At 35.0% G+C, this 23,604-nt stretch overlaps 2 protein-coding genes across 2 annotated transcripts; one reads left to right on the top strand and one right to left on the bottom strand.

The window, feature by feature from the left end:
• Nucleotides 1-3,823: 3,823 nt before the first annotated feature.
• LOC116109015 (rho GTPase-activating protein 3) lies at nt 3,824-8,034 on the bottom strand. Its single transcript, XM_031395270.1, has 5 exons — nt 7,201-8,034; nt 5,772-5,892; nt 5,566-5,685; nt 4,695-4,925; nt 3,824-4,542 (listed from the first exon to the last, which is right to left on the bottom strand). Exons 1-5 carry the CDS (start codon nt 7,704-7,706, stop codon nt 3,994-3,996), a joined length of 1,527 nt encoding a protein of 508 aa, XP_031251130.1. The 5' UTR covers nt 7,707-8,034; the 3' UTR covers nt 3,824-3,993.
• A 5,648-nt stretch (nt 8,035-13,682) lies between these two features.
• On the top strand, nt 13,683-21,727 carry LOC116108880 (CDPK-related kinase 3). The gene is made up of 11 exons (XM_031395117.1): nt 13,683-14,698; nt 17,088-17,218; nt 17,577-17,618; nt 17,988-18,096; nt 18,252-18,330; nt 19,406-19,702; nt 20,165-20,274; nt 20,706-20,813; nt 20,931-20,993; nt 21,264-21,431; nt 21,534-21,727. The coding sequence occupies exons 1-11, from the start codon at nt 14,147-14,149 to the stop codon at nt 21,669-21,671; spliced, it is 1,797 nt and encodes a 598-aa protein (XP_031250977.1). The 5' UTR covers nt 13,683-14,146; the 3' UTR covers nt 21,672-21,727.
• The last annotated feature ends 1,877 nt before the right edge of the window (nt 21,728-23,604 follow it).

Here is a 23,604-nt window from a genome sequence, read left to right as displayed (position 1 = left end):
TCAATAAAAACAAATACAAAACTCACTCAAACAACCTGGTTAGCTCTAATTCCAAATGCACCGTTTCGAGCCCTAACTTGAGTGAGTTCACAATATGTCATCTAACTATTTTATGCACCCATTAATCTTCATCAAAGATCAACACAATCCAAGCACACTTCCAAATACACCAATTCGGCCAACAACTAAACACTACACTTGTTCTCCATAATCAATATTCAACATTAAACAAAATGTCACCAATGCAAATCATAGAACAAAGCAAAACGAACATAATCCCAGTAAGTTAAACATTTTTGCTCATCAAAATTTGATGCACAACAATAAAAGTAAGCTCCCATATCCAAACTAAAAGATCTAATTTGTTCAACAAAATAATATATGCAGCACTCCATTCACATTTCAAGCTCATAATATATGACTTGGACTAGCCATCACCCCATATATTCTAATTTCACATGTCTGCCTTCCTTGTACAGTTGATATTTTCAACAACTTTCAATGATTAATCTTGACCTCTTACTCCAAATTTTCCCATCATTTTATAATCATCTTTACTCTTTTATATCACATTCTTTAACAGGCCTATTCTGTACATCACGCCAATCCCTGTCAAATAGTTATGGGCATTTGCCCAACATGAGTTAATTGCTACTTCTCACCATGATTGACAACTACATCAGATGGACGTGCATAGTATTTTCCTCTATGGAAACCTTGATCAGAAAATTTACATAAATCTTCCACCCGACCTTCGCAATCAGGGGGAGAATCTTGTGTGTCGATTGCGAAAATCTGTAAATGGGCTTAAACAGGCATCATGATAATGGAATGCAAAGTTTACAGAGACACTCACAATCATTGGATTCACTCAATCCAAACATGATTACGCCCTATTTTCCAGGCATCAAGGTGAGTCTTTCCTTAGTCTTATAGTCTGTGTGGATAACATTCTCATTACAGGAAACAATGAGAGTGCAATCAAAGAATTAAAAGAGTATCTACACAAGACATTCCACACCAAAGACTTAGAGGCACCAAAGTATTTTCTGAGTATTGAAATTGCTTGATCCTTAGAAGGAATATCCCTTATTCAATGGAAATATGTGCTTGAACTCATATCAGATTCAAGGTTAACAATATGCAAACCAAGTGTCATTCTTGTGGAATAGAACGTTAAGCACATCACACAGAAATACAATTAAAAAAACCAAAATTCTAACACAGATTCTTTGTTAGAAGATAGCTCTATCTATCAATGGCTCGTCGGAAGACTCATATACCTTACAATGACTCAACCAGACATCAGTTACGCAATACAAATTCTTAGTCAGTTCATGCATGCCCTAAAACAATCTCACATGGATGCAATAGTTAAGGTACTCAAATACTTAAAAGGTTGTCCAAGGTTGAGACTTCTCTTACCAAGGAAAGGATACCCAAGCATCAAAGCATACTATGACTCAGATTATAGTTCTTGTCCAATGACAAGAACATCCCTCACTGGTTTCTGCATCAAACTTGGAGAGTCCCTTATCTCATGGAAAACAAATAAACAAACCACAGTATCACTCTCATCAGCAAAAGTGGAATACAGAGCCATGGCCAAAACCACGTGTGAGATCACATGGATTCTTGGTTTGTTAAAGGATCTAAATGTACAAGTGGAAACACCGATTAGACTATATTGTGACAACAAGGTAGTAAACGATATCACAGCTAATCCAGTTTTCATGAAAGAACGAAGCATATAGAGATTGACTGTCACTTTGTCAGAGACAAGATACAATAAGGTATAATTAAAAAAGAGTACATCCGGAGCACAGATCAACCAGTAGATATCTTCACAAAACCGTTATGTCATAGGCAATATTCATATCTGTTAGGCAAACTCCGAGTTCATGACATTTATAAACCATAAGCTTAAGGGGGAGTGTTTGACATTAGAGTGAAGATATGCAAAATTAATGGAGCATTTGATATGGTCTAATTAAAGTATGATTAGCTGAAAATATAACATTGCCTTCTATGTAATGATGTAATTATTTCTTTTATTTCATTCCTTACAAGTTATGAATGAGTGTAAAATGTACATGAAGAATATATCAAATACACAAATATTTCTTCTTGTTATCTCTGTTTTTCTTCTCTTTCGGCATACTCAACAATTTCTCTTGCCTTTCCAGCCTTTTCCTCTCGGCATACTACCTCTCTTGCCTCTCAATATCCAGATTCTAAGACTTATTAAAAGCTAAAACTAAAAGTATATGATCAGGTCACATATGATTGAAATAAATTATCATAACAATCTTTTGCTAAATTTGGGCAGTTCTCCCAAACTAATTGCCTGATTGAACATTGTTTAATTGGGTAGAACCTCACTATTTTCTTCCCACTTGCTTTAGTTTATGTAAAAAATAAACATAATCAAATCTCTCACTTTAATAATTTAGTAAGTAAACGAGGTCAACGTTTCAAACATTTGCAATCTTAACTTCGAGAATCATTGTCATTTTAATAAGAATGGAAAGGGAAAACAACTTTATTTAAAATACAATAAAGGGTTTTGTCATATCTTTGACGAGATACTGTTGATAATCCATTCTAATCAAACATTAATCTATTAAATAAATACAATAAACTCAGCGTTAATTCCAAAGTTTAATTATCATTATAATATTACTTGCAATAAACAAAATTGGCATTAGTTGGGAAAAGGGTATGAAGTCCATGTCCATCCAAACTATATTTAGTTTTCTACATTCATAGATGGAATGGTTATCATTAAAAATATTTGGAATGAGATTGCGGCCCACACCAGAGTCATTTGGTAATTGAATTATTGGTTAAAACACACAACAATAGGTAATCTCGTGGATCTTCACTTTATATAATTAATCTCATAAAATCTGTTTAACGTTTTACTTTTGGGAGACGTGAAAGTGATACAAATTAAGGTATTTTTATATACCTTAATTAATTAGTTAAATACATGCAATATGATACTTGTGCAAAACATTTTCTATTCAAAATTAAATAATTTTATGAATGAGGATGTTGGAAATGATTGATAACCAATTTTTGTGCGTTTAGTGATACATGAAAAGGGGTAACTTGGGTCTGGTATATTATCAAAGAAAGAGAAGACGGGTTAATTCAGAAATTAACTGGGGTCTCGTCAACATAGGTCCAGCCCTGCGAGGCAATATAAGCCCAACCCAATTAAAATGGGTTGTTTCTTACACTGCTCTTATTTTGCCTGTCCAGCTCATGCAGAAACTTGTTCACGTCACGCCACAAAGCTTCATTAACTACAGTCCATTTAATGGTCCTCCATACCAAATCTCAAGTAATTTCTTGACAAATAGGCTAAATTTTTGTTTTTGAGCTTTGAGGCCACTAGACAGCATTGCCAATGCGAAACAAAGCACATGATCTAGTAATAGAACAATCCTGGAATGGAACAATTCTGACCATAAGAAACCTAATGCGTTGCCAACTTGACTCTGCCTTTACAAAATTTTCTCCCTTTATTCCCACACAAATTACCAAGAAGACAATAAACAAAGACACTTGGTCTAGCTGTCGAAAAATGAAGAGTCTTCTTAAATTTTAAGTTTATAATTTCTCTAGAAAGCTTTAAGGTGATCCTTCAAGCTGGGAGCACATTACAAAATCTGTGTGAAAGACGCTAAGGAATAGGCCAAAAATTCAATCTACTTAATAGCATTCCCACACGCTGGCTCATTTTATCCCGTTTCAGTGACACAAAATGTTATTATACAAGGAGAGACTCAAATAACCCCTCAAACTTTATTGTCTATTTGGCTAGAGCATCAGTTAGGGTGATTAAACAAACAGCAACTTCCATTTTTTTTTTTTTTTTTTTTGACTCGAAAATTAGCCAAACACTAACATCTATCCTAATACCATCACACTGTCTACTCAAGCAAGGACTCTAAAAACATATAAAATGGTACAAACAACGACACGTTAAGTGTATAGCATATCATTTCCATGCTTCTCACTCCCTTCTGTAGTATTTACAATCACAAGATTTCTAGTCTTCTTTGTTGGCTTCCCCAATTGAAATACAGGATGCCTGCATAGCCTCCTTACTCCTTTTCTTAAACTCAGCCAGTCTCCATTCTCATATCGATTTGTCATTGCCCCCGTCTCACACAATGCAGGTGTGCTGCTGCCTGATACAGATTCAAATTCCTCTTCTTCATCACTCTTCTTCTCAAATCTCCAAAAGTTCTCGGTGTCCGATCCCAGTCTGCCCAAAGTGGTAGCCCTCAACAACTTGCTGATGGCATGACCTTCAGGGGCAGAAGAATCCTCGGCTAGACCAAAGGAAGTCCCCTTGCTAATGTTTGATGAACGTGAATCATTCTTGTTACTGGGTGAATTGGAACATGATGAGAACAACCTAGACTTGGCAGCTGATTCCTCCCTCTCTCGAATGGTCTTTAAGATGAGTGTCTTGAGGAAGTTCATTACTTGCACAGCATGAATCAAGGCAGTCAAGGGATCTGCCATCTGAATCAAAATCAGACTCTTATTAGACCATAAACATAGAGTGCTTGCAAATAAAGAAACGAGCCAAATTGAACAATAACAATCCACCAAGACATGTTATCCCATCCCAGAATGATGAAATGAAAAGATGATTGAAAAACATTTTAAGAAACCTGAGTCATGTTTGGTGCAAAAACCATAGCAATGTTGCGTGCATTCATCTTATTGTACTGTTCATGCTGCACAACATCTGCCATCAAATTGATAGCCCAGTCAAGCAGAGCAGCTTCTGTTGAAGGAAGTAACTTCACAAGTTGAGTGCAGTCATCTTCTGTGTTGCAGTGCATCACCTGTTCTGGTGTGAGAGAATCAAGTACTCCTATTGGAAGTTCTCTAAGCCATGCCTACAGAGCATCAGAGAAAAACGCACCCATTAACTAAAAGAGAATATACAGAACTTATATAAAAAGGGAATATACCAGTAAATCACGGAATAAATCTTCATAAACCATAATAAAAGACAATCTAAAAATGAAGGTCCAGGGGTTTTATGCTTGAAACAATTAAGTTTTATCTAAATCAACAATGCAAAATTTCTGGCCCGCTTTTCAGAAACCAAATATTTCTTTCTTTCATGTTAAAAGCCAAATATAGCACGTCTTGACCAATCAATAAAATTCCACAACCAAATTACAAAAAGTTAAAATAGCTCTACCTATTGAAAAATTGATAAATAATTTCATTAATCTGGCAAAACTCTCAAATTATATCTATACTACAAAATATCTTACCCTAAAGCCAATTCAGTGTGCGAGTGAGATGCTTGTTAGAATGATTATTCATAGGGCCAATTGAACATAATTTTAAAGGACTTTAAACATAAATTTGTCAAATCATGAACAAGAAAGAGTTAGTATGGGTCATGAAATCGTGGTGTAGAGAAAGTTTAATGAGACAATTGAAAGCTAATTGCCATTTTACATTATGCGTGCACACACACACATATATATTCAAAATACACACTATGTGATCCTTTAAGAATACCTTTATCAAACCTGCCAAGCAGTGGACATCAATTCCATGAGGCACTACACCTTTGTTAAGCTGGTTGCGCACAGATTCTTCTTGGCTGTTCTCAGCATTTATTCGGAATATTCCTTCTGCCTACATGACACATATGCAAACATTAATCAAAGAAGTAGCATTGATGCCAATTTTGCATTTAATTCAAAGAACAAGCATAAACATACTTTAAGGCCTCCCCCTGAATATAAACGCTTCTGCATCATGAGAAGAATTGTTGGCACACTGTTCCCTCTGTCATCATAAGAACACTGCATGGACTTGGCAGAAACTCCAAATACGCTTACACTGAACCCCCAAAAAAATGGTGCATCTTGTAAGTTAAACATAAGATGACAAAGAAGTGTGATGCAATATAACAGTTGATGTAAGGCAAGTATTGAAAAAAAGAACCAGAAAATGGCTTCTAATGTATTTCATAAGCATATAACATGAAAAAATATACCCAGAACCACATTAAAAATCAGCTGAATTCAATAATGCGGACACTGAACTTCTCTAAATATACATACATGTAGATATGTCCATATTTTAAGATAAAATGTATGCTATGCAATCCCTACCATGTAACCGAGAATTTTTGTACAATATTTTTCTCACCGACCAGCTGAGATTTGTATGCAAATTTAATTTTCTTGATTTAAAAAAAAAAAAAAAAAAAAAAACACTGTATATCAATAGAAGCTTCATCTGTAATACTGTCTTCTGCCAATCAGACTAAAAATAGTTTAATATAAGGTGGAACAAACAAACGTTAAGATAGTTCAGGGGAGACAGACTAGTAGAGCACTTGAACACATCAACAATGTCATTCAGAATCCATATCCCATAAAAGCATATCCACACTAAAGTTTTAGACGAGTCTTTCAATAAGAGCAAACTACTCACAAGACATACAGTTCAGCCGAGTATATCATACTAGTTAGTTGAAAGCACTAACGACAAATGCATAGCATACAGAAGTCATTAAACCATCATTATGATGTACAACAACTTCCACAGTTTAACCCCACCAATGCAGCTGGCAGAGTTCTTTCTTGTTGGAATGGTTGAGGATACATCAGGAATATACATGTAAACCAGTAAAAATAACAATAACAAAATTTAATGAGGTCATAATCACAAGCCCCACAAAATTTAACCGGTTCCATTTAGGCTTATTCACTGCTGAAGCTTGTTTGTGCAATTACAGAAAATTACTGTCTATCATCATAACGGATGATTTAAGATAAAATTTGCAACTGATGCATTCCTGAATTAATGAGGTCATAATCTGAAGCCCAACCAAAATTCAACGGTTCCATTTAGGCTGATTCACTACCTAAGTTGGAATTGTGCAACTATAGAAGAACTCTGATCATCATAATGGACGATTTAAGATCAACCTTGGGGAACCAATGCACTTATGAATTAATGAGGGTTTTGTCATATGAAATTAAATTCTCCAGATTCCCTTCTTAAAATTCATGATAAATATCAATGAAGCAATGCGATTAGATGCTGTTTTGATTATATCAAATTCCAAAGTAACATCTCAGAAAATGCATTTGAAGCATATATTTAAATTATCTCAATGAAATTCAACCACCAACAAACCTGGCGCTAGGAGCTATGCTTGGGACCTCAGGCTCGAGATCAGTGGGCAAACCAAGAAAGCCATTCAACCTATCGAAAGTCACGTGGGACACGTGTTTAACTTCAGTTGGCCAACTAATATCCATCGAAGAAACATCTTCTCTTTCAACACTGCATGTAACCAACGACTTCCTCAAAGCCGCCACCAAAATATCCAGAATCTGGAACTGGTTACTGTTCTGATGATTCGGTACAGAATTACCACGTTGCCCTTCACTTCTCCCTCCTCCGAATCTCGAACCTGGACTTATAAACGGCGTCGAAATGGGGTTTCTCGAAATAATATAACCACCATTCTCATCCTCCGATTCGAAGTTGTCCTCATCGTCTTCGTCTTCTTCTTCTTCTTCGTCATCATCGTAGTCGTTGTTTTTGTTACCGTGGTTAAAGAATGGAGTGGGAGGAGCGGAATTGAACTCCGTGAGTCCAACAAGTCCGCAAGATTTAGATCGAAAGAGTCGCGTCATTGACACACTTTAGTTTACTTTTTGTGAAATATTGAAGAATAAAATTTAGTAATGGCAATGATAACAGGAGGTGAGATGGAATAGGAGATTGCGAGACAAGAGTTGATAAGAAGAGAAAGGAAGGATTAATAATAATAGAGAAAAAGAAAAGATGAGGTGGCGGGTGTTAGAAGAAGAAAGAAGACGATGAGAGAGCTTGCTTGAAAGAGAGAAGATGAATGATTTTGGTTAAAGAGAGAGTAGATATGGTTATGACGAAGACATTTGGTTTGCCATTTGTTTTGTTTTCTTTTTGTTTGCTCTTTCGACAATTAAAAAAGGTGAAGAATTTATTGGCTTTTGACACGGAAGAGAAAGCCGGTTGACAACTGGAGACTTGGAGACAATACATGAGAGTGTGTGTGTTTTGTTTTTGGACGTTCTTGGTAAAGTAAAAATGAAGGGTTTTTAACTACGTTTTGTTTGCATTCATATATATATATATAGAGAGAGAGAGAGAGAGAGACAGAGTAGAGTGAATAATAAGGTGGTTCATTTGGGTACATGGGTCACGGGTCTTTATCCGATACTTGTTTTGGATCTTTTACTGGTAGTGGGTATCAAGTGATTCCACTTCAAGTAGCGGAAGTTGTTGCCATATTCTTTTCTAATTAAACATTTAGTACTCACAACTAATATTCTATCTTCATTAATTCAATTGAACTCATCAATTTTAGTATTTAAAGGACTACGCAAATGTTAAATCATGTACATGAGCTGCACTGTATATGTCTTTGTCGATATTATTTGAGTGATAGATTAATTAGATTCTGAAGTTGTTGGAATGAATTGTTTAGTTTGGTGAGAGATTTTGAAGGATCAATTTTTTGAGTAATCAAGCCGGGACAGGTTAAGTCGCTTTGTAAACGAGGAATTGGATGTATTTAGAGTGTGGATTTGCGTACTTTTTCCTTGTTTTGTACTTTGTTTGGCAGCCCTGACATTACAGTGATCACATGGTCACATGGGAATTGTTCCTTTCTTGTTCCCAACACAAGTAACCTTTCTTAAGTAAGTTGCCCTTTTGAAGGATATCTCTAAATAAGGGTCACTAATTATTGGGACACAAGAAAGAACCTTATGGTCCCATACGAGACCATTCACCATCAAAATACTAATCCCAATACAATTATTTTGATGGATAATAACCAAGATATATATAGATATATAATAATAAATTCCTCTCCATTAGTTGTATATTTCTTGAATTCAAGTTCGGGAATGTTGGAGCCGATTGTATACCAAGCTAATGAACATAGTACAGTAGAAAACAAGGCGGGGCATGTGAACATTGCCATGCAAATCATGCAAATACAGCAATACGATATTACTTCTCCTCCGGTGGATGTTGATTTGACGGTGGTTTTACATGGTCCACCATTTTCCACGGCTCACGTGTGTCGTGTTGCCTGCTAGCTGCTATTCATTTTAGTCACAGGCATTTCCACAACTTGCATTGCAGGGGTGCTAACCTATAAGCTACCAAATAATTAATTTTGGGTGCTTAATTCACCACTTATCAATTTCTTAAGTTGAGTCGAAGCTTGGTTAAACAGAAATAATTAATGTTGGAACTATTTACTTATTTGCCATATTTTTTGGAAGTTTTCTATCTAATTTTCTTCAAGTCAGTTCTACTGCCGGAAACCTATTAGATTTACGGCCGGTGTCTCCAAATGTCTTCCCAATTGAAAACATTTTGTTCTGATTAAGACGTACAGGCTCCAAATAAAACATACTGCTGTACTGGACAGATTATAAGACAAGCTGGGATAAACTATAAACTCTTATACAGCATCATATATATCATATTTTTTTAATAACATAATCAGCAAAATTTCACAAGGAAATAGCCGGCATGTTTGGCTTATTATTTCTGCCCATATTTCCAATTCTATTTTCCAAAATAATGTTTGGCATATTATTCCAGAAATATTATCCTATTTTTTAATTACTTTTAGACCCCATAAGGTTATTAATTTCATTAAATACCCCCTAAAAAAAGTTTAAAAAATAACAAAAACACCCCCATAACCCATACTTGTCAGATTCGGACAACCACCATCGATGGTAGCTGGAATCTGCCACAACGGTGAATTATCGACCGGAACTGGCCGGTAATTCACTGATCTTGCCTTTTCCAACCAGATCCACAGTGGATATGACTGTCGTTATAAATTGTCGTCGTTGACCGAAAACGACGGCCGCTGACGGTCAAAGATGGCCATCGTTTTGGCCTTTTCGGGGCCATCGACGGCCACAGCAAGCCATAGATCTGGCCTTTTTCGACCAGATCCGTGGTGGATCTGGCTAGAAAAGGCCATAATGACGCGTTACGACACAGATCAGACCGATCTGTGTTGTAACGTGATTTTCCTGCCAGATTCCGGCGGTGGTGGCCGGAATCTAGCACTACAGGTGGTGGGGGTATTTTTTTCATTTTATATGTTTGGGTGTTTAATTAAATTAGTAAACCTAGGGGATTTTCTATAAATTTTTAAATTTTACCTCGTAATACTCTCATATTCAACTATCTAATATTATTCTCAAAATTCTATCTAAAATAATAAACCGAACGTACCCCCAGAGTATTTAATGCTGACTGGTTCAGCTATTGTACTTCTGGCCCTTTGCTCCAAGGTTGGCCATTATGCTCCAAATTAAAGGAAAGTTAATGACGACAATGAGAAGCAAATATTATATTCATAGCAGTCCTTTTCTGTATAATAGCTAGGAATTCTATATATCTTGTGTTTTTTTTGGATTCAAGCCAAGTTCCATGCATAAATTAATAATGTTGTGGTAATTAACAACAGGACCAAGCAATGAAGCCAGATAATCCCGTCAAAATATTGATCGAAATTATGGCATTTGAGGTGTTAAAGATGATGATCATACCCAGAAATCGGATCATAAAGCAGTCGTACTGATGTACAGTACGTACACGGCACAGCCAGAACAACCCCCTTGTAGATTCACAAGTGACAAGATGTTGTGTTGTACGAATTTTTGGTGAAACAAATATGCGGATTTGTACGATGATGATCCTAACACCCGACCAACTCTTTGCCAGTCAAAAAGTTTTTACATATGGTCGCTTGTCGTCAAAGTATATATATATATATGATAAGGCATTATCTCTAAGGTGTGCTATATGAATTCCTTTCAAGCTACTCCAAAAATAATCTGACAAGCCCACATACCACTTTCAGGTTAGGTGAACCCATTTATGCTTTTAAGTAATGGCCTAACAAAACCACCAACTAGAATAAACTTCTTATCTGATTCCTTATTTTAAGTTTGAAGGCATTTAAATATAGCAGTTAAAGTTAGCCTAAGCAATCGGAATCGATAGATTAAACTTCATATTTCGAGAATTTTCAATCCAAATCTAAACTAATATGTGAAAATCAACTCCTAACCGAACTAATTACAAGTCTACGTAACTCAAATCAATTCAATCTCATACTATGCCGTTTTATTTGAATTTTTTGATAAATTATCAAATCCAATAGATGGAATAGGTTTAACGACTGATTTTGGATCGAAAGCATCCTTTCATAGATGTGGTTTTTAATGTTGATGGGCTAGAGTTATGGGTAAAGTGACATTAACATGAGAAAATGGGCCACCTAGCTTGAGCCCATCTTTTAGATGTGTGTAACTGAAGCTCATATAACAACCGCCTAAAAATGGGTCAGCAGCACGACGTCGACCTCGTGCTTCCAGCTTCCTTGACATTAATTGGTTTTGGCATGAGTCATGACATTTTCCTTTTTTATGGTCCTAAGCCTAATAACATTGCATGTCAGGCTTCTGCTAATAAATTGGACATTAGAAGTTGCTGTAGCCTGTAAGTATTATCAAAATTATATTTCGATTGTTTAAAATAAATAAAAAAACTCTGGGGGATGATGGGTCCGCCCAGTAAGTAGAACTGAATCCTTCTGCTTCGTCACAGTGTCAATATTTACTATGGCTAGGGAGTAGGGACCATGGTGATTATATCCAGGGCAACAATTATGAATAGCCTAATCGATTATGGTTTCCACTAAATAGTGCGTTTGTTTTTCCTTCCTTAGATTTTCTAATATAAAGGTTCTTGTAAGTTTTATTTTTACAAACACATAACAACTTCGTTTATAGAATCATATGCTTTCACACTCTCAAATACAATTTAAAGTGGATATATCATATGTCCATGTCATTGCATCCTTTAACAGTGTGGCGAAGGGTCTCATCATTGGGTCAACTAAATTAGGTAATTAGTCTTGTTTAATGTTAATGTTACAGCATTAGCCTAATCATGAAAATATCTAACTCCGCTTGCTACCAACCATTAATTAATGATGTTATGAACATTAGTTTAATTTCTTTTTCTCGAAAAAACAAATCACTTATCATCAATCAACCACAAACCAGTATGGTGTAAGAATAAAGTTGGGTTGATGTTAGCCTAATCTCATCTTTTAATCACTAATTTAACGATCTTAGATTAATAAAAGCATATTCTAACTAGGCAAAAAGTAATGCAAATGGTGTGAGTATCATAATGATGATTTACTTTATTTGATAAATGAACCCAAATGGAGCTATTCTATTTGGAGGTTACAATTGTTAAAACCTTTAATTTCTTAGCATATGATTATTACGTGATTCTACATTTTCAGAAAACAAATCCTACTCTTATCATTTTAAGTCTTCAAGTTTCTTATGCACCACGTCAACCTTCACAGCTTTACTTCTCTTCATTTATAGCAATAAATTTCTTTGTTCGTCCACCCTGACCAAGTTAAGTGGCTTTAAGTCTGGGGAGTGAATGTTTACTGCTGGGCCTTCATTTGCCAATTTGTCTTTATATTTTATTTAAGTTTTTAAACCGTTCATTTTAATGAAAAAAAAAAAAAATATATATATATTTCTTTTCTTTTATAGGTTATAACGTTTTAAATATGTTTAAAACAGTGTGCATATTGAATGCATACCAAATAATAAATAATTCCAGGCTGTTTTTAAGTATGTATTAAAATTGGTTCAAAGTATTTTACCTAACTCAACAACAATACAGGTTTACTCTTGGTGTATTTATAAATTATGCATTTAATTTTTTACATTATAGTATAAATGCAATGAATAATTTAATCTATTCCTTTGATGAAGTCAAAGGAGCTACAGCTGCAATTAAAATGTTTTTCTACACCTACTTGTTCATATTTAATGTACACATGGGTGGTCAAAAATTAATCTCGTTTTCCACAAATTAAATATGATTTAATTCCCCCAAGGCTTAAAACATGTTCGTCACCATCATCTAGTATTCAAACAAGTTATTATCAATTTTATATTATTTAATTGTTTTAATAATTTTTTACAAGGGTTGCATCATCATCCTTATCATCTTTACCCTTTCTTTGGATTATAATTCCAAATTTATTTATGGTAGTTTTGATATACTGAAGTAAAGTAGAATTTATTAACCTACCAAATTATATGAGATTCTTCAACAAAACAGTGTTATCCACTTATGCATAAAAAAGCTCTATCCATTAATATTACCCTTGATTATAAAATTAATGAATTGACGGTTATAATACAGCCAACTAGGATAAATTTGTCTTCAATATGAAGCACAGAATTCTCGCTCATTTAGAACCTTCGGACCAGGCTGTGCAGATTCTCTTAAATCCTATTAATGGACTCTCTCTATAGAGTCTGTACTACTGAGTCCATGGTTTTACTGTACTCACTCTCTGCCCAATGAATGCCACGTGTATAACATAGGCGTCTGTCAACTAATCTGGTAAAAATCTATTTTCAATGTGTAGTCTGAACAACAGAAGATAGAAAACCACTGTGTCCTGCTAATTAAAAAATTGGCAAGAAAAGTAGCAAAAGACAAAATGAAAAGTAGTTTGTAAACAATAGAGGGAGAAAGAAAAAAGAAATATACATTGAGATATATTTTTACCAAAAAAATAAGCGATACAAATTCGAAATTCCCGTAACACATAGTTCATGAATTAGTATAGGAAAATCATGTACCTTCACTTAGTGATTCTCACCTTCCATTTCTGATTCAAAAAATCTAACGTCAGTGGATTATTCCATTTTTGTGTGCCTTCATGCGTATAATTTTCACATCTACCTGTGTTTGTTTTTGTTACACTCTCTCTTAACAGAACTTGTCTCTTCTCTTTTTCTATCTCTGTCTGTCTGTCTCAGTCTCCCTCTGACTCAAAAATTCTCTTCGTTTATCGTTTTCTCGGCGTAGATCTCTCTCCTATTATAATATACTCTTTCTCCGGTGATCATCAGATCCGTGTGGGAGATTCTGTTCCGTCCGATGTGTGGAGTTTGACTGAGTCTCGATCGGACATAGTGCCGCTTCAAGATTTATTACGATGGGACAGTGTTATGGTAAGACCATTCCTACATCCGAAAATGATACAACCAACACAACAACCGTGGTTGTATCCGCCAATCAAAATCAAACGCCGTTCCGGCCGTCAACTCCCGGTAATGGCTCCCTGCCTGTCAAGTACACACCTGGCCGTACTTCCAACCCTAGTCCGTGGCCCAGTCCATTTCCTCACGGCTCCTCGGCCAGTCCACTGCCACCTGGCGTCTCCCCGTCTCCGGCAAGAACATCTACGCCGAGGAGATTCTTTCGGAGGCCTTTCCCCCCACCGTCTCCGGCGAAGCACATAAAGGCTTCTTTGGCTAAGCGTTTTGGCAGCGGGAAGCCCAAGGAGAGTACAATTCCTGAGGATTTCGGGGCGGAGCAGGAGCAGTCTCTTGACAAGAGCTTCGGATACGGTAAGAATTTCGGAGCTAAGTACGAACTAGGGAAGGAAGTAGGGCGAGGACATTTTGGTCATACATGCTCTGCCAGAGGTAAAAAGGGTGAGCTTAGAGATCAACCAGTTGCTGTTAAGATCATTTCCAAAGCCAAGGTACAATGTTACTATGAGTTTGTTGTTTCGTTCAATTTTCGCTTTCAATTGTTAAAAAACCTTAATCCATCGCCATTGACGTTGTACAGAACTGTAGTTATTGCTTTAATTCATTCAGTGGACTCTGCTTCGTTTTGGGGGTTTGAATGAGATACTCTTGTTGCTTTATGTTTGGGGTTTTGTTTTATTGTTTTTGCAGGTATATTTCTGTGCATTTATCAGGTTGTGAAAATGGTTTACCAATGGTTTGTAATGATGTCAATGATTGGATATTTTATCTTTAGCTTGTATGTGATTGTCAGGAGACCAGTTGATTAATGCTAGTGCTACATTAGAACTTGGAAATTGCAAAATTATAAATTTTTGCAAATCAATGCAAGATGTAAGTTGTAGAAGTTATGCCTAGTAAATGAAGTTATGTATTTACCAGTCATATTGGAGAATAATGGTAATTTTGGTTTGTGTTCTTAAATTGACATGGAATTCTGATCGGCTTTTCCCGAGAAGTTGGTTGTTCATTCTAAAACACGCTGCACGTGGCAGGGGATTTTGTGGATCTGCCTTTTCTTTTTAATTGAATTGTATTTCCTTGTTTGGCATTTTGTACAAAGAAGAAAAAATTTGATCAGAATAATTTTTAGCTATGATATTCACAAAAGACATTAGCATGTTTGTCGTTATCCGACAGATTTATGGGGTACCTGACAAGTCTTAGTTGTGTGAAGCTTCTCTAAGGTTATGCCTTGGGAAGTGAGTCAAGAGTTAAATCACCCTTAGCATTGTGTCACTTAGGGAAAAACACGTTGATAACAATTGTTTATGTGAAACATGTTGACGAAAAGGGTGAAAACATGGTTGTCTGTGTCGGACGAGCATGCATAGTATCGAGGAAGTCACGAGTTATCCGAGTTCAAGATTGCTTTGTCTAATATGCAATCCATCTGCAACCATGTGCGGCCTCCCTAGCATATATATTTGCAATGGGAATATGTTTAGTCCTTTGCATTTAAGGACTCTTACAATGTCCTATAGCCATGCTGCATAATGTCCAGCAAAAAAAGGTGGCAATGTGTTAAACACTGTGAAAAATGTTAAAAGACGTGTTGCAACACCTTGTTGCATTAATGTAGAACTAAACTTTCTGAGTATATTGTTATTGTTCTAGTTTACAATTAGAGTTGAGATCAGTCAACACTACTTACATGTTGCTGATCCTTGATGTATAACATACTCTACGCTGATAAGTGTTTGCAATTACAATGATTCACCTTGCTGGACTCCCTATGGTATTTTTGGGATTTTTTCTTGGATGATTTTAACAGTGATGGGGTTGAAAAGAAGTTGAGTGTATCTTTCATGCAAAAAAGGGTAGAGGTGCAGTTTGTAGCTCCATTTATTTTGGTTTTGATTGAAAATTTTGCCAAATCTGATGGGCAGGGTAAACATCGGTGAAGGTGGATAGCTAAAACTTTTTACCGATATGACTAATGAGATGGCTGAGATGGTGTTGGATCTGTACATTTGTACTAAATTGCGGACCTATCAATGATGCTTTAGGGAATTTGTAGATTTTAAAGTTCCTAGGAACAGAAGGGTATGGGGGTTTTTTTGTTTACTACATTCCTACAAAACAAATATTTCATGTACATATTATCTTAGTATTAGATACTATGCAAGTGAATATAGCAATCAAGTGGCTTAGCCTAGTTGTAATTTATGCCAACTTAAACTGGATGCTTTTTGTTGATTCTTTGTGATTAAAGAAAAAGAAATTATTTTGTTTTAAGATTCAATTTATCATTAATTGTCAACTTCTGACATATGTATCGTCGTTTAAGTAAATGTTGATTGTTTTTCAAAAACACTGGAAAAAGCTATTGTTTAACCATATTAGGTATGTTGATCATTAAATATATCTAATCCTGATCTCATTTGTTGTCGTTTTGTGAATGAAAAGATATTATGGTCTTTACATCGGTTACACTGCCTTTTCAAATGGAGACAATTTCGAAAAATATCATTTAAATGCAATGTGGAAACCCTTTTTTTGGAATGTATACCGACCCTTAAGAAAAGGGAGCGAGCCCGGACAAACAACACGTGAACGCATGCAAAAATTGCGATTTATAGGAATTAAACGGGACACTATCTTGTGCTCAATCCTTGAATGCTTTACTTCTTAAGCAATTGGAGTCTCTCACATTTTCCTCTCATAATTTAGCTGTTATTTATTATTGTCTTATATATGCTCATACCTGATATTTATTATTTGTTCTGCATTTGTTACATAACCCAAATTTGTAAAAGCTTTTAATTTTTTTTTTTTAAATTCATGAATAATTGATGTGTTGCTTGTGCAATATCTATATTGACAAGATTTATTTGGCAGATGACAACAGCAATATCAATCGAAGATGTTCGTAGGGAGGTGAAAATATTGAAAGCGCTATCAGGACACAAGAATTTGGTCAAATTTTATGATGCATGTGAGGATGCGAATAATGTGTACATAGTCATGGAGTATGTCTTTTCTTGTCTTCTATTAGAGTAAGCTAAGGAGATATGTTTTAGCATTGTTAAAAGATGCTTGGTGGTTCCTTTTGTCTTTGAAATTTTTATCTGCAATGTGTGAAGTAACAATCTTCATATTGGCCACTTTTGCTGGAATATGTTATCTCTTATCTTTAGTCAAGCCTCACTATAGATCATTAAATACGATTTTATTAAAATAACCTTGTTCCTGCATCATGGAGCTTGAGGTCTAAGGATTAATCCCTTTATGCTCAGGGAGGGTGGGGTTTGGTTGGGTGTGTTGTAAAAAGGATGTTACAAATTTCTGAATGTTGGGCTCTGACTGATTTCGTTGTTCACATGGCAGATTGTGTGAAGGTGGGGAACTACTGGACCGAATTTTAGCAAGGTAAATATTCACTATGCTCTGTTAAGGCATCATAATTGGCTCCATACAGAATTTGTATCATAACTTTGACATCTAAGTGCAGAACCATCGTCTTAAATGGAGTCAGGTGTAAGCTGGCATTTGAATGGACTCAAATATTTTTATCGTTAGGGTGTGATTTATACTTTAGATTTTGCAATTTGCCCTTAATTATATTACTTGTAATAATAATTTTTACTTCACTTATTCTATTATAGTATTGATGAACTGCTTACAAAATTATATGCAAGATAGAATGAACAAGTTGAACTGCTATGGACAACAAAATGGACACTTGAATAATGGAAATGGTACATGTAAATACTCAGAGAAGATTCTTGTCCATTGCAGGGGAGGAAGGTACACTGAGGATGATGCAAAAGCTATAGTTATGCAAATTCTAAGTGTGGTTTCATTTTGTCATCTTCAGGGCGTTGTGCACCGTGACTTAAAGCCAGAGGTTTGAGTGTGATTCATTTTTATTTACTTTAGCTGTGTACTTAGGTATTTTGTTGCTCTCTATCCAACACCAGTGGAAGGTTTGGATCAAGTTTTTATGGATTTTCTCCTTTGCTATCTTAGCAATTCTTTAATTGATACTTTTCATTATAACAGAATTTCCTCTTTACTTCTGGACATGATGATGCTGATATGAAGCTTATTGACTTTGGTCTCTCTGACTTTATCAGACCAGGTAAGATGAACTTCAGCCATATTATTGCTCTTCATTGTATGGAATCTTCATTCCCCTCCAAAGTCTATTTAACTGGCAAATTGAGGCTGCCAGTAAGCTTCTTTAGTTCTCCTATCCGAGGAACAGTGTCCAGATAATATTTTGTGTAAGGAATATAATATCTGCAAATCTCCTTTTTTGGCCCTTAATATTAGGATAATTTTATTTTAAACTTGGGTCCACAACTAGTTTTCATACTTGGCTGACATAAGTGGCATGTACAGTCATGGAACTTATCGACATATCTGACTGTGTTGCTTGATTTGGGTACTTCTATTTTGGAGTGAAAAAGGATAAATTATCAACAATGCCAATTTCGTTCATGAACTCCAGAACTTGATTCCCATCCGAGATAATAGGAGAACACAAAAAACCTACTAATTTTTAAGATTTTGCCCTTATCATAGTAAATTACGTGTCCTATGAGCAATGGCCCAATTATCATTATAGTAGAAGCTAATTCACTTATGGTGCATTACATGTAATATCTACCTCATGCCCTTTTAAGTGGCTTCTAGTGAGTAAGCATTTTTCCCTGCTTTGTAACGTGTAAAACAAAAGTAATTCTAAAGGTTTCTATTAAATTCAGTGTTTGTGATGGCATTTCCCGTATTAGTTTAACATCAATGCAATCAAATGCTATTAATGGTATTATTTATTTTTATTTTTTTCCATTTCTACCTATTGTGTTTTTTCCTCTTTTAACTTTTAATTTTTTTGCAAAGACACTCCCATCCTAGTGAGATACGTTTGCACGGTGGCAGGTTACTAATAATGTGAATATAACGTTCGAAGCTTGAAATATGTGCTAACTTGGGCTGGCTTTTTAGCATTGACAACATAAAATGAGATGCTTACACTGATTGAGCACTGAAAATTGATGACAATTCTAGAATTTATCTCTTTCTCATGCAAAATTGTCATTAGATCGCAAAACTAGATTTCCAGTGTTCTTTCAAACTTTTACTTATTAATGATTTACCAGTTGCTTGATGCCTTAGAATTCTTTAACTTTCTTCCGTGTACATATGTGCAGATGAAAGACTTAATGATATTGTTGGAAGTGCATACTATGTTGCACCTGAAGTCTTGCATAGATCTTATAGTCTGGAGGCGGATATATGGAGCATTGGTGTGATCACCTATATCTTGTTATGTGGAAGCCGACCTTTCTGGGCAAGGACAGAGTCCGGCATTTTCCGTGCAGTGCTAAGATCTGATCCCAACTTTGATGATTTACCCTGGCCTTCTGTCACGCCTGAGGCTAAGGACTTTGTAAAGAGACTCTTGAACAAGGACTACAGGAAACGAATGACTGCTGTTCAAGCTTTAAGTAAGTTGGTAATTCCTAAATTGCTTTCTGAAATTTTTCAGGATATTAATTTACTGGTAGATGTGTATAAATGCCACAAGCCCGTGCCCTTTTTTTTTTTTTTGGCTTCACCAGTAGTACTCTTTTATGATAAAAAAAGAATCTATAATATATACTCTTAGGACAATGAAATGAACCCTCTCTTGCCCTGACTGCCCCACCCTCTTACAGTAAGAAGGATTTCAGAACTGTTGGTTGCTTCAAATGTATCTATTTAAAGCATTAAACTGAGCTTTTTATATAATTGTGGGGGCATCCAAAACAGCTTTTGCAAATCTTTTCAATTCTTTGATATTCATTTCACAAAGTATAATATCATTGAGCAAGCAAAAGTTGGTTTGACCTAGAAGTGAGGTTTCGTTTTTATTGTTGGTTGGTCTATTTAAATAATTTCGAACTAATAAAACACTTTTCCAACTGTAGCTCACCCCTGGTTGCGCAATGATGATCGGCCTGTTCCTTTGGATATATTGATCTACAAGTTGGTTAAGTCATACCTCCATGCTACACCTTTGAAACGTACGGCACTGAAGGTATTATTCTTTGTAAAGTGAACACTTTTCTTTTTATTGTTCTTTGTGTGCTTGTAATCATATTGTAGTTTGGTGTAGTAATTAATTGAACAATGTTAGTTTAAGCTATATTTACGCTATCTAACATGCTTTATAACTATAAACTATTTTAATATTGAGAATTCTGGGGGAATTTCCTATTCCTATTGAGATGAGCAGGGTTCTTAGCTTCTTTTTTTATTTAGCGGAAATAAAATCAAGTTATTCCCTACTATTATTCCTTAGATGCATATATTGAGAGGCCCCTTAAATGAATAAAATGACCAGTTTTGAGTATACATTCTGTTTTAGAGATCCATTTTCTTAAAAGCTTATAAATGGAATTATAGAGAGATTATTATGTTTTCTGTTATGGTCCCAACTCATGTTCGTGGTATTTTCTGTAAGTGCAGGCTCTCTCAAAAGCTTTGACCGAAGATGAGTTGGTGTATCTTAGAGCACAATTCAGGCTGCTGGAACCAAATAAAGATGGAAGCATATCTCTTGATAATTTTAGATTGGTTATCTACTGCTCTTATCTGTTTTAATTGATACTCTATTCTAGATTCTTCTCAGTGGTCTTTATTCTTCATAATTCATATAGATGTAATTATGGTTATAAGAAACTAATGGTGCAGGCTTTAGGAAGAAATGCAACTGACGCTATGAGGGAGTCAAGGGTTCCTGATGTTCTTAATGCGGTATGACATTTTATATTATTTACTAGAGTTATGTTTTAATTGCTATAATGATTTTTCATGATTAAGTTTTTGTCCATAGTGTATGAAAAGTTTTAACTTGTGAATCTTTTTTCTGATTTCAAAGAGATTTTGCTTTATACTGTAGTATATAGCTTTGACACATCTGGATCTTTATCATGTTCCTTCTATTATTATGTTTTGCATTTAACTCAATATTGCTAAAATATTTGTTTGTATGTATCTCACTGTGCTGCATCACTCAATCTTCAGATGGAATCACTTGCCTATAGGAAAATGTATTTTGAAGAGTTTTGTGCAGCTGCAATCAGCACACATCAACTGGAGGCTCTTGAAGGGTGGGAACAGATAGCCTCTACTGCTTTTGAGCATTTTGAGCTAGAGGGTAACCGAGTCATTTCGATTGAAGAATTGGCCCGGGTATGCTGAATTTATTTCAAAATTATTTGAAGTCTCTCTCTTGATACTGATGTGCTCTTGTCCGCATTTGTGATTTATCTCTGTTTTAACTCATTACTGCAGGAATTGAATGTTGGCCCTTCAGCTTATGCATATCTCAAGGATTGGATTAGAAACTCAGATGGAAAACTTAGTTTACTTGGATATACAAAATTTTTGCATGGTGTGACGCTCCGAAGTTCAAACACAAGACACCATTAGTTTTTAGCTTGACATATAGGATTTTTTTTTTTTTTTTTTTTTTTTTTTTTTTTTTTGTGGGTTAGTTAAAAAAAGTATGCATTTGGTGAACTTGGAGGGTTTGCTTCTTTTTCTTTATTATTTTATTTTTAATCCTGGGTTGGGTACAGAAAGATGTGCATAAATGAAGTTAGTCAAAAGTCAGTCATGAGATTGTTGAGGCAAATTTACGTGATGTTTTCTTCTTTGCTCATACCCTATTTTTGCAAACCATATTAGGGAATATGGTTTGAGCTGAAATTGTGTTATTTGGTTAATTTATGAAGGCCAAAAGGTTAATGGACAGCAAAAGATTATAACAGCTGTTTTCATTTTTGTTTACTGGTGTTTATTCTGGATTTTGTATTCTAGGGCGTATCATGTGATTTGAAATGTATATGATTTCAGGATTTGGTGGGTGAACACATCCCTTCTTTGAGCTACTCCCTTAAGTTATGGGACACCCATTATATTTACCTTCTAATTACTTATGATAATTAACCAAATTTCTTTTGATTAAAAAATAATTGCAAATTGATATGATTACCGGGGTTCATTGAAATTGAAAGTCAAAAAAGTCAAATTTATAAATATGGAATTGGACAACATTTCAGGGTTGGCGTCATCGTGTTTTAGAAAATCATTATTAATGGTAAGAGTGCGTGGTTTCTCTTCGAACCATTCTTCAGTCTTACTATCAGGCAAGTAATCATGGTTTTGTGAATATAAATAAGAATATTACAACACATTTTTTACTACCTTTTCTCGTACAACGTGATATTTCAATTGCATTATTCATTCGTAATAAGTCTTGCTTCCATAATATGTCATATTTGTATTAATAGACTAACCATTACAAGATGTCATATTAACGTTATTAAGAATTTATCAATCTATCTTATTCGTTAAATATAAGTAGACTATTACAGGAACATGTAAAACACATTCCTCGATAATTTCAATAGTATCAAGGCATTTAATATTCAAAGTCAATAATATATATAGTATATATCTATAATATATATTATATAGATTATATAATATATATATATATATATATATTATTAATTACAATACAGTTTCAATATGTCGTGGTCGGCCACTATATATATTTTTAGATGAAACGGGTGTCTGAGTTGACTTCTTATAGTTTTTTAAATTTAATATATTATCCAATAGCATGTTGATATTTGTCCAGTTATAAACCAAATAATATTACAAGTTTGTGGCCCCCAATTATCAAACTCACAGCTAAATCTCATAAAATTAGTGCTAAATTATCTGAACTGTTTGGGCAGCACTAAAAAATTGGACCACGCATTGTGTTTGTGTCCGTGTATTTGAATAAGCAAAATAAAGAAAATAAGCCATGAATCCTCATCTCGTACGTGACAGCCAGGAAATTCACATTGTTATGTACTCAATTAGGCTTAGGCCCCCCCAACACAGCACGATGAATGCTTCCACAAGCAGTAGTGAGTGGATTGATGACATGTTATAATTTGGTGTTTTGATAGGCTGTAATGTTTGCATTTTCAGATTTGACCAATTTAGAAATTCCATAAACGATATCATATCTATATCACTGTTTTAAAACGTTTTGGGTTTTGTTTGTGTAAGTAATCATGTTCTAAATGACTATCACCCAAGGACAAGGAGCCGATTTAGACCATTTAATTTCCGTGGAAAAGTAGTGGTAGAGAAAATATTCTTCAACTAAAACACACCATCACATCATCATCATCTTTTTCAAGTGGACAGAAATTGCAGGTTTCAGGATGTTGCCTGCCTTGTACGCTTCCCACCAATTCTCCATTCATATTCACCCTACTAAATCATTCATTACTATATTGCTTTATAATAAGTTAGCTCGTACCCACTGGCCACTCTCAAAAAAGTAGAGCTAGGCTATATA

This window comes from Pistacia vera, unplaced genomic scaffold, assembly GCF_008641045.1.
Source record: "Pistacia vera cultivar Batoury unplaced genomic scaffold, PisVer_v2 Contig570, whole genome shotgun sequence".
Lineage (NCBI taxonomy): Eukaryota > Viridiplantae > Streptophyta > Magnoliopsida > Sapindales > Anacardiaceae > Pistacia > Pistacia vera.
The sequence above is the reverse complement of the archived record's forward strand: the minus strand, read 5'-3'. Positions and strand labels throughout refer to the sequence as shown.

Bases quoted from the DNA above. Each gene is read 5' to 3' on its own strand.
- LOC116109015 (XM_031395270.1), bottom strand. From the start codon at position 7,706: ATGACGCGACTCTTTCGATCTAAATCTTGCGGACTTGTTGGACTCACG. The intron at 5,893-7,200 runs GTTTGTTGGTGG...TTGGGGGTTCAG, and splicing joins AGCATAGCTCCTAGCGCCAG to TGTAAGCGTATTTGGAGTTT. The intron at 5,686-5,771 runs GTATGTTTATGC...TGTGTCATGTAG, and splicing joins ATTCAGGGGGAGGCCTTAAA to GCAGAAGGAATATTCCGAAT.
- LOC116108880 (XM_031395117.1), top strand. From the start codon at position 14,147: ATGGGACAGTGTTATGGTAAGACCATTCCTACATCCGAAAATGATACA. The intron at 20,814-20,930 runs GTTATCTACTGC...CTAATGGTGCAG, and splicing joins CTCTTGATAATTTTAGATTG to GCTTTAGGAAGAAATGCAAC. The intron at 21,432-21,533 runs GTATGCTGAATT...TCATTACTGCAG, and splicing joins CGATTGAAGAATTGGCCCGG to GAATTGAATGTTGGCCCTTC.